Below are 15,054 nucleotides of genomic sequence, written 5' to 3'. Positions count from 1 at the left end.
CCACAGCACAGGAAGCCAATCCCATGCCAGGAACATGGCAGCTGCTGCCAGAGAGCCAGTCACTCCCACAATTCTTTCAATCCCTTGAAATGCCTTTCATTTTCACTGGGACTTAATAAGCATGCTTATTTCATGCTAAACAAAATACTGATTTGCAATCTTGATTGATTTTTTTTATAAGAAAAATAATCATTACTTTGTCACAATTTATTTAGCAAGCACATCTTCCCAAGGATAGGGGAAATAAAACTCTAAAAGGTAGGTTCATAGGAGAAACATGACCTCAGCTACACAAACCTATGGTACAATTCAAGTTTAAGGCTGGGAGCATGGCCTAGTGATAAGAGTGCTATCCTAACATGCACAGAGCCCTGGGCTCAATTTCTCAGTACCATATACATAGGAAAAGCCACAAGTGGTGCTGTGGCTCAAGTGGTAGCCTTGAGCAGAAAGTGTCCAGGGACAGTGGCCAGGCCCTGAGTTCAAGCCCCAGGACTAGCAAAAAAAAAAAAAAAGGTTCATGTTTAAACTCAGAAAGGAAAACCATTGAAAAAAGCCTGTTGGATTTCTGCGCAGTAGTTTCAACAATGCTCAAGACATTGACAAAGAGATGACCTTGCTGACCTGAATTTCTTCCCAGACGTCTTCATCCAATAAGGTAGCGGCCCGGTGGTGCTGCAAAGGGACCACGAGGCAGTGACCCTCTGTAAGGGATCGGAAATTGGGTAAACACAAGTAAACCTAGGGGGAAAAGATTCCAAAGGCAACATGTCATTACTCATTGCTGGTCATAACGAAGGAGCCCATGAGAAAAACAGATGAAAAAAAAAAGTATATTTAATTATAAGAAGTCATTTATTTTTCTGGGAATTTGGCCTACTGGTACAGTGCTTGCCTAGCATGCATGGCGACCCAGGATCGATTCCTTGGTACCACCTACATAGAAAAAGCCAGAAGTGGTGCTGTGGCTCAAATGGTAGAACTCTAGCCTTGACAAAGTCCAAGGACAGTGCTCAAGCCCTGAGTTCAAGCCCCAGAACTGGCAAAAAAAAAATATTTTTTTTTCTTTTGCCAATGTTGGGACTGAACTCGGGCCTTGGAGCTGTCCCTTAGCTTTTCTGCTCTACCACTGAGTTCTATTTCTACCCTTTGCTGGTTAATTGGAGGTAAAAGTTTCACAGACTTTCTTGCCTAGGTTGACTTCCAACTGTGATCCTCTGATCTCACTCTCCTGGTAGCTACGATTATATGCATGAGTCACCAACATGCATTATTTTAATATTTTAAAGATATCTTTTTTTAGGGCTAGGTATATTGGCTCTCTCATGCAATCCCAGTGATTCTAAAGGCAGAGACTGGAAGAAAGAATAGAGACCAGCCCAACAAAAAAAAAAAAGTTAGGAAAGGCTGCATACTGGTAGAGTATGCATGAAAACCTGGGTTCGATTCCTCAGTACCACACACATAGAAAAAGTCAGAAGTGGTGCTGTGGCTTAAGTGGCAGAGCGCTACCCTTGAGAAAGCCCAAGGACAGTGCTCAGGCCTTGAGTTCAAGCCTCAGGACTGGCAAAAAAGAAAAAAGAAAAAAAAAGCTCCTATGTCAATCAATACACTGGATATGGCAATAGAAAATCAGTGGTCTCAGCTACATGAGAAACCATGTAAATGAACTTGATCCAATATAGATAGCCCTGGGGGTAAAAAATTATCCTTAAAGATAAAATAGAGTTAGAAGCATGACTCAGAGGCAGAATACTTGCCTAAGCAAGCACAAGGCCCTGAGTTCAAACATTTTAGTACCACCAAAGAGAGAAACAGAGGAAGAGATTTCTTTTATATTTAAAAATGAAACTATTAAAACAGCTGGAAATTGAGTAAAAAGTCTCCATTTTCATTGCCATGCTTCAGATAACACCTAAGATTTCCCCCTCCAACCAAAAGAGAAAAGAAAAATAAGAATAAATGACAAAGAAGGCTGTATGTTGTGTCATGACAATATTCTACTTGCCTTAAGAGATTGTAAGAATTACGGTAATTGAGGGAAAAAAATATCTGAAACAAAGAATAAAGTACAATATGCTTGGGGAATCTCACAAACCCACAATGGAGAAGGCAAGTAAACATGCCCTACAGGTGTCCTCAGGGCATCACTGCTGGATCACCTACCTTAGCACCTAGTGCAACAATGAGGTGCTTGGGAAACTGAGAGCTATCGCAGCAGTAGAGACAGTTTTCCATTCGTGCTGCGAGACTCTGGTGTTCAGCAATCGCCCTTCTCCTCTGGTTCTCCCCTTCACCAAGCTGTCCCCGCTCCGTAGCTTTGGAGACAAACATGTCATCCAGAGTGTAAGAATCTCCATCTGTTTTCCCCATGAACTGAAAATCAAAAATAACAGTAGTAGAGGGTTAGAAGGTAATGGTTAAATAATAATTTTCTTGCATAAGTTTATCCTAAATCTGTAAGTTTTGTGGGGGAAATAAAACCTCATGCATTAAAAGAATTTGGAAAGGATGACTTAAAAAGTTCAGTTTAATCATCGAAAATCAACCAAACTCTTAGGCAGTTTCTTTTACACTGTTTTGTTAAAGTGGCCTGGACTGGCGTCACACTCAATCCATTTCCGGTCTATACAAAAGGAAAATATCACTGCTACCATTTTATGACACCCAAATTTCAAGTTGCCTTCAGGGGATGTCACACGATTTCACACTCTTGGATTAGCCTCTTTCCAATCAAATTTCACCACATATCTATACCTGTCTGAGAATGAGAAAGCTCTCTAGGAACTGAAATGGAGGTGGTGAAAATTGTCAGTTTCAACATTATCTTATTCTAACCAAACCTTTAAGAACAAATGGCAGGGGCGGGATTATAGCCTAGTGATAGAGTGCTCACCTAACATGCACAAAGCTTTGGGTTCAATTCCTCAGTACCACATACACAGAAAAAGCCGCAAGTGGCGCTGTGGCTCAAGTGGCAGACTGCTAGCCTTGAGCAAAATGTGTCCAAGGGCAGTGCCCAGGCCCTGAGTTCAAGCCCCAGGACTAGCAAAAAAATATATAGCAGTTAATCTCTCAAGATTTATTATCATTACAGTTTCCTGAAAAAAGAGCAAAGCATTTCACAAATTTCAGTGCACATTATAGAAACATGAAATGCAGAATTTCAGGATAACTTCTATCAGAAAATTTAGTAAGATTTAAAATATATTGTCTAAGTTTACAAAAAGAGAAAGATAAATTTGTCAACAGAAATACAAACATCTCAGGCTGGGAGTTTGGCCTAATGGTAGAGTGCTTGCCTAGCATGCACAAAGACCCGGGTTCAATTCCTCGGTACCACCTACCTAGAAAAAAAAGCCAGAAGTGGTGCTGAGGCTCAAGTGGTAGAGCCCTAGCCTTGAGAAAGTCCAAGGACAGCACTCCGGCCCTGAGCTCAAGCCCAGGACTGACCCCCCCCAAAAAAAAGAAGAAAAAAAGAAATACAAACATCTCTTATTAGGTGATAAATCATCTTGCTTTCTTAGAATTTATGGTAAAAATTCTAGTTACTCTGAGATTTTCTCTTCTTTATCCCTTCTTATAATTTCCAGCTTCCTCCCCTCCAACCCATTTTAATGCTTGGCAGTAGAGAAAAAAAATTACTGCCCACAGTGTGAACAAAATTAATAAGGAAAGATGTATATAGATTGCAGGAAGACGTGCCTGAGTTTACGTTGCTAAGGAAACACTGACGTCTGAAATCTTAAATGGAAGAGCTTATATTTTAAAAACGTTGGAGCCACTACAATATATTTTAGGAAAGAACAAAGCATACACGACTCATTACTCTCAGATACCAACAACTAACAAATGGAAGTTGGATAAAGACAATTTGATCTAGGTAGCACTTAAGGACTATCAATTAACATGAGTCATTTGAAAAGCAGGACTGTTTAAAGAGAAGAGCTGGCATGGGAGTTACAAGGTGAGGATTCTGCTGCTGCCTTTTCCAGCTCAGTAGCTGTGGGAACCAGAGCATCTTGTATAAGCATTTAGTTCTCTTACACTTTCAGTTTCCTTGTTTGTAACATGTAGAAAGTTTATCAAGATTAGTAAGAACCTTTCCCTGAACCAAAATTATTTGGTTCTATGATTGAGAGATCCTATGCCCATTGTATTTTAGGAAAACACAATAAATACACTGTCGTATATTCATAAAGAAAATGGGCAAATGTACCCTTCTTTTCCTGGACATTACTTAGTATGCCTTTTTTTTTTTTTTAGTAATTATGTAGCAAATATTCAGCTAAAACTAAGAAATGTATAGAAATAGAAAAAAAAATTTTAAGTCAACACTGACAACCCTCCTAACCAAACAAAGTTGCAATTTAGCACAAGAGGCCTTTCTTGCTTGGTTACAAGAGCTCACATTTAAGATTTAATGGTAAAATATAGCTAGCAATAAAATGAATGTACTCTGAATTAATTTGAATATAATCTGAATTTTAGGAATGCAAGATAAAGGTGAATCGTTAATAGGATAGAAATCCAGAAGTAAAATGTGTATCATGTCAAAGACAGCTCAGGAGATTTAAATACTGTCCGGAAGTATTCTGAAACATGGTGTCCAACATGAAATCTTTCCTGGCTCCCCAGTTTAAATCCTGATCCTTCCAAAGATTTTTCCCTTGTCATTCTCAGTAGTTTGTACATCTGTAATACTAAATTCATGTTTCATAATTATTTAATGTTTCTTTTATCCTAGCCTCTAAGTTCCCTAAACAAGAATCCTGTCTTCACACAATGAATGAGATCAAGAACTACTTTTCCTATGCCAGCTATTTCTGACTGGCTACTTTCTTGAAGGCCTAGATCCATCCACAAAGGATCAATATATAAAGGAAGTATCCAAGTACTTCCGAAGGTATTTATCATTTATATATCCTAAATCTAAGTTAATAAATGATGGTTCACAGTCCAAAGCAATCTAGCCAGATTTTTGTAAAAAAAAGTTTGTTAGAATATAATCACACTGAATATGGCTGCTTTTCTTCCACAACAGCAAAGCTGAGAGTTCAGAGAGCCGAAAATATTTACCATTTCACACTCTACAGAAAAAGTCATATACTAATGCTTTGCAACTAATATGAAGAAACACAGAGTGAAGAGCTTATGTGGTCTCTTCAAGAAAATACTTAACATCTCTAAACTTCCTATGAAGATTTTTTTTAAATGTAGTACTCAGCTAATTAGTCCATAAAATTTTAAAGAGAGAAGATATTAAACAGCATTTATAGAAAAGGCTAATTCTTTGGGTATTTTTATTTTTACATGCTTTCAGTAGTGCTTCGAATTTTTAGCAGAGCTAATTTTAGTCACTAAAGGTACAAGACAAATTTCCACTATGCTGTGGCTACTATTACTCAGGAAGTACTAAAAAAATGGCAATGCCAAATCAACACTTGCATAGCAACTCTACCTTTATTGGTTCTACTGCAAATAGGTAATGTTGACACAGCTTTGTGCATTTAAAATACAACATGGTCTTTTTTACAATAAACTGCTTTCCTTCTGCTATCATACACAAATCAATGTTCGGCCCATTCCTTGGAAAGCCATGAAAAAATTAACATGTTTGGCAAAGGGAGAGAGGGCTGAATTTCCTTTAGCTGCTACAAAGGGATATGTCCTCCAAATAACACAAAGAAAACAACCTGGATAACAACAGTACCCTCATCAGAATGTTAATGCAATACTATAAACAGGCAGCACTGTGCCAAACATTTAATTCTGCCTCTGTACCAGGCATGCTGAGGCATGCCTGGAACCCCAGCTACTTCAGAGGCTGAAACAGGAGAATTTTGAGTTCCACAATACTCTGGTCAACAGAGCAAGACTCTGTCTCAAATTTGTAAGAATAAATAAGAAATAAAAAATCTGGTCCCAAACTAAGTAATCCAGAGTCTATACTTAAAAACAAATAGAATCTCAAGTGTATTTTGTTTTAATATGTTCCAAATCAGATCTCCCTGAAAACTAGATAATAGATGTAAGCATCAGCTTCTCAAATTCAAAAGTTGGGGAAGAATACCTCTTACCTTAGATGCCATTCTCATAAAGAGTTTGTTCTGATTCTCTGCTGTCCCCATCTTTTCATTTCTGACTAAATCATTTAGACTTAGGTGATCATCATCATGAAAGTATCTGACTCTTTCTTTTCCCTCATGGGTTGAAACCTAGGACAAAACAAAGTCATCGAGTGAAAAGCTAAGTCTCAGTCTTTCTGATAGATTATGTATAAGTCTGATAACAAATGTAAAAATTTTACCATGTATCAAAGCCTGTCCTATCAGTTTATCTTATTTTAGTTGCTTCCATGTGAAAGACTACCATTCAAATTAAATTTCTTACAACTTCTCTTTCCCAGGATAGAAGTGCCATATCATCTGACCTCTGAATTTGGCAGAAACAAAAGTTTTCTATCCCTTCTTTTCTCTATTCTTCTATTTCAAGCCCCTTGCCACTGTGGAAGGTATCCAGAGATGAAAAGTATGCCCTCCCAAAAAAGAGGTGAAATATCAAAATCACTGCTCTGGGACAGTGATTATTTAATTCTCCTCATTCATATGTGGAAATCTCAGTATGATGAGGGCCTTTGGAGAAGTGACTCTCAATCATGAAGGTAGAGCATCATAAATAAATTAGTAGCCCTACAAAGACAAGACAGGACTTCTTTCTTTGCTCTATGTGAGGATAAAACAAGAAAACCACCACCCGCCAACCAGGAAGCCTGCCCCTGCCAAACATGATCCTGCCAGCACCCAGTATCCAGAATCATAAGGAATAAATTTCTGCTATTTAAACTACCTGGCTACGTTATTCTGATACAGCGTCCAGAACTGATGAAGCATCACGTCTAACAGTTAACCTTGACTCTATATAAACAGATTTACCAAATCTTAAGCTGATATCCTTATCCCCACTGAAGTCAATCTGGGGTTTTCTTCCGTCAGCTCCATATACAAATAGGGAACCAAAAAATAATATTTATTCCTTTCTAAGACAAATCTCCTCATTTCCTTGTACAAATAACATTTGGCCTTCCACTTTTTCAAGATCTTTGTAACCAGGGTCCATTATTCCCCGACATTGTTATTCTTTTCTTCACCCGTCTAACCTCAGACATTGTTATTCTTTTCTTCACCAGCCTAAACCTCAAATGCATAATTTCAATCACTTCCTGCCTCCAAGTCCTTAAATATGTGGTCTTTTTGCCATTTGGTTATACTCCCAACAGCAAATTCCAGTCCTAAATCAACATGTCTCTACTCTTCACTTCTACACCTGGATTGCACAGCAGTATGTAACTTAAGAGGGCCCTCAGTGCCATGAGCTAAAGAGGTAAGAATTCCTCATTAACTCTGTCATTTCACAAATCCAAACCTTTACTAATCTCCCACACATCCCCTCCGAGACTTAGTTCCTCCTGGGACATGAGAAGAGGGACCTATACCATTTCCATTTCAGAAAGAATTAATCAGTATCTCTAGCAGCAGAAGCACTCGATGTACAAGTAACAAATATGTGAATGATAAAGTCTGAACAAACAATTCTTTGGTGTACTCAATTATCTGTATGATCTTCAAATTGAAAACAAAAAGTTAACATAGGAAAATTCAATACTGCTTTGTTGTTTTCAGTTCAAGAGCCTCAAGGTAGTGCTAGCAACAAATTGGTGGAGCAAAGAGATGGAAAAGTAAATTAGGTGCAGGCGGCTCACAGCACCTACACAATTAGGACTGCATTGTGAATGGATACCTTATCACCGGGACTCAAAGTAGCTGTCTAGCACAGGTCTAGAAGAACAAAGTTTTCCATAAGAGATGTGGTAAGTATGCAGTAGGAAACTAAATTCAACACCAAAGAAATGAACACTAAAATTAAAACTGCATTTCATGTTATAATTTTCTGAGAAAAACACATTTTGTAAAAGGCAAAGAGATACAATTAAGAATAAAAGTAATAACCTAACTTACTACTGTCTAATGTTTGTATTAGGAAGCTGCAATAAAAGAAATATTTTGTCTTTTTTTTTTTTTAACCCAGTCCTGGAACTTGAACTCAGGGCCTGAGCGGTCCATGAGCTTTCTCAAGGATAGAGTTCTACCACTTGAGCCACAGCACCACTTCTGGCTTTTTCTTTTTTGGTCCATCGTGGGGCTGGAACTCTGGGCCTGGGCGCTGTCCCTGAGCTCTTCAGCTCAAGGCTACTGCCCTACCCCTTGAGTCCCAGCATCACTTCCTGTTTTCTAGTGGTTAACTGGAGATGAGTCTCACGTTCATTAGTACCCCAGCTGGCTTTGAACTTCGATCCTCAGATCTCAGCCTCCTGAGTAGCTAGGTTTACAGGCGTGAGCCACCGTGCCCTGTACTTCTGGCTTTTTCTATGTATGTGGTATCGAGAAATCAAACCTAAGTGTTCGTGCATCCTAGGCAAGCACTCGACCACGAGGCCAAACTCCCGGCCCAAATAGAAATATTCTGTAGTCTAAGCTTTGAGGCCTAAGGTTGTGCCTCAAGTGATAGAACACCCTCCTATTAAGTATGATCAAGTTCATCTCCAGTTCAACGAATCTAGGAGAAATATCTTAATAAAAATAAGCAAAATCCAAAGGAAAAAAAAGAATCCTATCTAAGAAAAAAGTAAGCCTAAGAAGCAGAGACTTGAGACACGTACCTTCTGTTTCTTCCCTTTTCCTGCTCTGGCTGCCAGCGGCCCTCCAGGTGCACCCACGGGCCACACTCTCCCAGACTCGTCACTTCTGACTAAGATCACTTCTTGCTGCTCTTCTTTCTATGAGAAGATTAGAGATAACTTGAAATAAATGTGGAAATTACTGAATGCTTCTATTTAGTGACAAAAGAATACAAGAAAGATTCAAATTCTCATAATATTGTGAATTATCTCTATTACTATACTATAAAATTACCATAATCTCTACAGAAAAACAGTGGGGAAAATATTCAACATGTACTTTATTATTTTTTAATGGAATTATAAAAGCAAACTTCAAGCTTTTCTCTGGACACTAAGAAACAGCAGTCTACCAGGCATTATATGAGCATACCCATCATTTATACAGCAGATGTTATGTCCAGGGGACACTTCTTGATTTCAGGAAGTCACTAAAACTTAATTATGACAGATAAAGCAACTAAATAACAAAGCAACTTGCTTACTATGGTGACATTCTACACTTCTTATTTATTAGCAACCTTCGAGTACATCATTTCTGATTTTTCTGAACAAATTATATTCCACATGCCTAATGACATATCTTTCCTACAAAATTTTAAACAAATACATGCCTGGAAAAGAATAAACTGTACTCTATGTATAAAAATGGATCATTACTGGTAGATTTCCAGTAAAGAATATTAGGATTTCACCAAAAAAATCATCTGGAAACAAGACTAAGAAAATTATTCACATTTCAATTTTCCTCTCAAATCAGAATTAAATATAAAAACCAATGTCAGTACCATTTAACTGAGATTTAGTTCTCCTTTTGAGAAAAAAAATACCTTCCTATTGTTGGTCTTCTAGCAATGTGTTGAGAGTTTTTATTTTGGGGTGGGTGTTACAATCAATACTAAATGGCAAATAAAAATTATGAACACTTTTCTTTCTTAGTAAAACAATACTAATAGAAAGTTACACTGTAAAGAATTTCTCTAGTTGTTTCCTTACCAAATAAAGACGATGAGCAACACATTAACCTGCTTCTAACTTTATCACACCACTAAGCTAGTCTCTCTATGACTTTCAAATTACCAAATCCAGTCAATAAATATCATCGTCCTTGATTTGAAACATTTCCTGCTTATTATACTCTCCAACCTTTGAAACTCTTATTCTACCTTTACTTCTTTTGACTCATTTAATCAGCAAACATTTTTAAGAAACTATAGCTCTTCTGTAATGTGCCTAAATAAAGCCTATGCCTTCAAGTTTTCAGCCTAGCAAGGGATTTACACTATATGTGAATTATCAAGGTAACTCCTTCACTTAATCCTCCCTTTAAATCCTCCCTTTATAACTTCCTCTCAAATGCTGATCCCAGAATTCCTTGGTTTCCAGTCTTCCACACAGAAATCTAATTATTCTCAGAATCAAAAACTTCAGTGTGGGAGCCAGGAATGTGGCCTAGTGGTAGAAGAGTATTTGCCTTGCCCAAGACTGAGTTCAAGCCCGAGGACTGGCAAGAAAGAAAGAAAGAAAGAAAGAAAGAAAGAAAGAAAGAAAGAAAGAAAGAAAGAAAGAAAGAAAGAAAGAAAGAAAGAAAGAAAGAAAGAAAGAAAGAAAGAAAGAGAAAGAAAGAGAAAGAAAGAAAGAAAGAAAGAAAGAAAGAAGCCCTTTCATTTAGTGTCAGACTGTATGACCTTATGTATCTAGGTTTTGCTTTATTGCAAATCTCTGCTAGGAGAGCCCAAGGTTTCTACTGATTATGACAAATGAGGGAAACCATTGAGCCTAAGTTCCTTTGAGTCTGGCTTACTTCACTTAATATGATTTTTTCTAAGTCTTTCCATTTCCTAACAAATAGGGCAATGTCATTCTTTCTGACAGCAGCATAGAATTCCATTGTGTACAAATACCACATCTTGTGGATCCATTCATCAACTGAGGGCCATCTAGGTTGGTTCCATATCTTTGCTATGGTGAATAATGCTGCAATGAACATTGTTGTGCTAGTGGATTTAGTATGTCCTTGTTTCTGGATGGTTGGGTAAATGCCAAGTAGTGGAATTGCTGGGTCATAGAGGAACTCTATGTTTATAGTCTTTTGAGGAACTGCCATACTGCTTTTCATAGTGGTTGAGTGAGTTTGCACTCCCACCAACAGTGTAGTAGTGATCCCTCCTGGCCACATCCCAAAAGCCATATAATGAGTGATTATTGTCCTTAATGTACTATGTTATCTCTCATCTCTTTTGCTGTCCCTTGATTATCTCATATTGTTATAGTATCTCACTTTGTTATCTGATATATTCGATATATTTGTATTTGGTTATTTGAAATTGGATAGGGAAGAGGGGAAAACAAGATGGGGGGGGAGGGAAATGGAAACCAAGACATGAGAAAGGGTGTCAATGTATGTGAAGTTAATGCACCTTCTATCTGGCGAATATAATGTAACCCTTCTATTAATTACAATAAAAAATATATGAAAAAGAAAGAAAGAAAGAAAATATCCAGCTTGGTGGCTCATGCCAGTCATCCTAGCTACTCAGGAGGCTGAGATGTGAGAACTGCGGTTTAAAGCCAGCCCAGGCATTAAAGTCCATGAGACTTTTATCTGTGGTTCAAGGGGTAGGGCAGTAGCCTTGAGCTGAAGAGCTCAGGGACAGCACCAAGGCCGAGTTCAAGTCCTATAACCCACAAAAAAAGAGCCTTGCAAGCCTCATGGATCTCCCCAGTAGATCACCACAATGTGAAGTATGACCCTCAGAACAGCGTAAGATGAGATAAATAAACAAACTGGGTATTTATAAAATTTTATAGCAGTCAACAGAGCAATCTTTCATTAATTTAATCTAAATAAAAACCTGATGGCAGGGCCTGGAGTTTGGCCTAGTGGTAGAGTGCTTGCCTAGCATGCACGAAGACCTGGGTTTGATTCCTCGGTACCACGTACATAGAAAAAAGCCAGAAGTGGTGCTGAGACTCAAGTGGTAGAGCTCTAGCCTTGAGAAAGTCCAAGGACAGTGCTCAGACACTGAGCTCAAGCCCAGGACTGACAAAAAAAAAAAAAAAAAAAAAAAAAAAACCTGATGGCTGGCTGAACCCATGACTCAAAGGTGTAGCACCAACCTCACAAGAACAAGTCTGAGTTTCCAAAGCCTAGTAAAGTGCGCGCGCGCGCGCACACACACACACACTTGAATTTAGTACTTCTGATTTTTTTATATCATATTTCAAATGTCAAGTTTAACAAACAAGTTGAATTTAGTACTCCTTATGTTCTTTACTTCAACTTTCTATAATTCATTTTTTTTGTGCCAGTCCTAGGGCAGTCTGTGGCTGGTATGTGGCAAAAACATAAGACCCTAAATAATAACTAAAGCAAAAAAGAATTAGTAGCAGGGCTAAAATGGTAGACCTGCCCAGAAAAACAAAGTATGTTTTATGTTCATGACTTCATTTAATAGCTTCTCATCTCAGTCAGAATAAAAGTCCTTTCTTTCTCAATGACTTACACTGTCATTCACTCCTCCACTGCAATACCACGGCTTTCCTTGTTGTTCTTTATACATATCAGACACACTCCTATCTCTGAGCCTTTCAATTCTCTGCTCCCTATGCCTGGAGCACTCTTCATTCAGACAGGTGCTCTCATTTGCTCACTGCAGGTCTCTGCATCACTGATCAGCCTATGCACTCAAATCCCTAACCTGCCAGAGGATTAAAACTTTCTATTATGCCATGCAATTTACTTAGCTATCATTCTACCATTTTTTTTTTGCCTCTATTCCTATTAAAATGAAAGTTTCATGTAGGCAAGTGTTTTAATCTGTTTTTCTGAATAATAAAGATAAATAAATCATATAATTAACCCATTTGTCCCTATTGGATATCCAACTCAAGTCTCTTTCTCTTTAGGAAAAGAATTTAAGGGCCACGTGGATTTCTAGTATATACAGCAACAAAATGTAGAATAAATGCAGTTCTTCTTGACACCAAACCTAGGCTTCTGTTAGAAAACTTCAGTGAAATTTAAGAGGCTATAATGAAAATAAAAGAAAAAACAAGCAAATCATACAAAGAAACACAGAGAGACATGCAGACATATCTCATACTAAAATATTGAGACTACAAAACAGTATTCACAGGTGATTGATTACACAGGCAATCATATACCTGCACAGTGAGCTTTATTATTTACCTCTGCCCCTGATTTTGTTGATGACATCTGTGGTACTGTTTCTTTGAATTTATTTGCCTTTTCAAGTTGGGCTTTCAGTCTTTCAGCTAATTCCTCCAAAAAGAAAAATAAGTAAAAATGGGTATGATGTGTCTTTTAATTCTTCACTGTAGAATATTTTAAAAACATACAACAGAAAAGAAAATAGCATAACAACATCCCTTGCTAACTTCAACTACCAACTCACAGCCTAGTGCATTACATTTTAATGAACTTATCACAGTTACAAAGGAACTAGCCTATGGTTTAAAATACACTTTTCTTCACTGTTGATATATAACTTAAAAATTCCAAGTATATTTCATTTTTAGCCTAGGATATCTATAGAAATTTATATAAAATGACTAACACAAACCACCGAACCACAAAGTAATAAATCACAGTTTCATATTTCACTGCAAATATTACACAAAGAAATACATATTTTTAGCATCTTAGCCTTCTGTAAGGAATCCTTTCAGTATTTTAATTAATTCTTTGGTGCTTTCATAACACAAACTTTATCCCCATGTTTTATTTATGTTGTTGGCTTATATTACTAATTTCTAGGCCAAGTTTAATCCAGTGTCATCAAGAATTATATTCAAAGGGAGAGATCAGTATACATAAGATATGCCTTTCACTAAATATACAACTAAAAAACAGAAAGTGTATATAGTTGCCTTTTTTTAAAGAAAGTGTACTATGACATACAAACCCTCAGCCTAATTTTAATTATGTTCTAAAATCTAAGTGCCAGTGATTGTATATAGATTCCCTTCTTGAACACTTGTTTGTTAAACACGTCATTTGAAATATGATGTAAAAATCAATGTTAATAAATTCTTTAACAAAAAAAGAAGCAAGTTTAATATGGTGATAGGATACCAAACATGAAACTACTTAAAGATCACTTGCATCTGAGTTTGACGTGAGCCTATACATGTGTCCCAAGCAAATGTGCTATTCCAGGGCATAGAAAGCTACCTACCATTCTGCCATGTACAATTTAACAGCAATTAGTATAACAGGCAGGTGAAAATGAGTGAATTAATCAATGAATAGACTCACAAATGAAATAGGTCTTACAAATAATCCGTTTCTATTCCATTCTAGGGAAATCAGTCTTAAACATTACTGTGAGAATTACATGAACTAACCCATAAAACTACCAGTATCAAAGACACATTCCCTTAATACTTGAATAAATGAATTAATCATCTTTTTTAAGAGCTCATTGTTTAGGTTCTTAAAGTAGCATTTTTTAGAATGTAGTAAGTATTCTTTGTAATAAATAATTAAAACAGGAATCCAGCAGCTGGTGGCTCATGCCTGTAATCCTAGCTACTTGGGAAGCTGAAATTTGAAGTCTGTGATTCAAAGCCAGGCTAGACAGGAAAGTCCATGACACTCTTACCTCCAATAAACTACCAAAAAGCCAGAAATGGAGCAGTGACTCAAATGGTACAGTCTTAAAGCCAAAAAAAGCTCAAGGTCAGTGCCCCTGAGTTCAAGCCCTAAGACTCAAACAAAACAATGATATATTAAATTCCTTCAAATATAACTCTTTCTATTACATAAGTTAGAAGTGAGAATAGGAAAGCAAACAGAAAAATTAAAAAATTAAAATCACACAGTTCCCTTAGAATATAAATTTCAGAAATCTGATAGAGAAAATAGAAAATTCATTTAGAAAATGGTAGCCAGGAGCAGCTCATGATGTAATCCTAGCTACTTAAGAGGCTGAGATCTGAGGACCATAGCTGAAAGCCAGCAGCCTGAGGCACCACAAAGCCCATGAGACTCTTATCTCCAATTAATCACCAGAAAACCAGAAGTGGCACTGTGGCTCAAGGGGTAGGGTGGCAGCCTTGAGCTGAACAGCTCAGGGACAATGCCCATGGCCAGAGTTCAAGTCCCAGAATCAAGGATGGAGAAGAAGGAAGAGGAGGAGGCTTGGTGGTGGTGGTGGTGGTACTGTTGTAAAAATGTTTAGGAATTTCTTTCAGTCACAATTATGTTTACTATATGCCATCATCACAGTACTAACTTCCAAAGTCACATGTACACATTATTTAACCTCATTTCTCCAAAATAACATAGAAGA

The 15,054-nt window shown here is 37.4% G+C and overlaps 1 protein-coding gene across 3 annotated transcripts in view; it reads right to left on the bottom strand.

Annotated features, from left to right (window-relative positions):
* Window positions 1–15,054, bottom strand: part of Cwf19l2 (CWF19 like cell cycle control factor 2) — a 42,480-nt gene that overhangs the window by 12,252 nt on the left and 15,174 nt on the right. For all 3 annotated transcript variants that reach the window (XM_090319584.1, XM_090319585.1, XM_090319587.1), the window contains exons 10-14: window positions 12,930–13,022; window positions 8,720–8,836; window positions 6,081–6,218; window positions 2,167–2,376; window positions 625–741 (exon numbers count right to left, since the gene is read on the bottom strand). In XM_090319584.1, coding sequence (XP_090175710.1) covers window positions 625–741; window positions 2,167–2,376; window positions 6,081–6,218; window positions 8,720–8,836; window positions 12,930–13,022 — 675 coding nt within the window. The remainder of the gene's footprint in view (window positions 1–624; window positions 742–2,166; window positions 2,377–6,080; window positions 6,219–8,719; window positions 8,837–12,929; window positions 13,023–15,054) is intronic.

This window comes from Megascapheus bottae, chromosome 27 (genome assembly GCF_031878675.1).
Source record: "Megascapheus bottae isolate mThoBot1 chromosome 27, mThoBot2.hap1, whole genome shotgun sequence".
NCBI lineage: Eukaryota > Metazoa > Chordata > Mammalia > Rodentia > Geomyidae > Megascapheus > Megascapheus bottae.
This window is presented reverse-complemented; position numbering and strand designations above follow the sequence as displayed.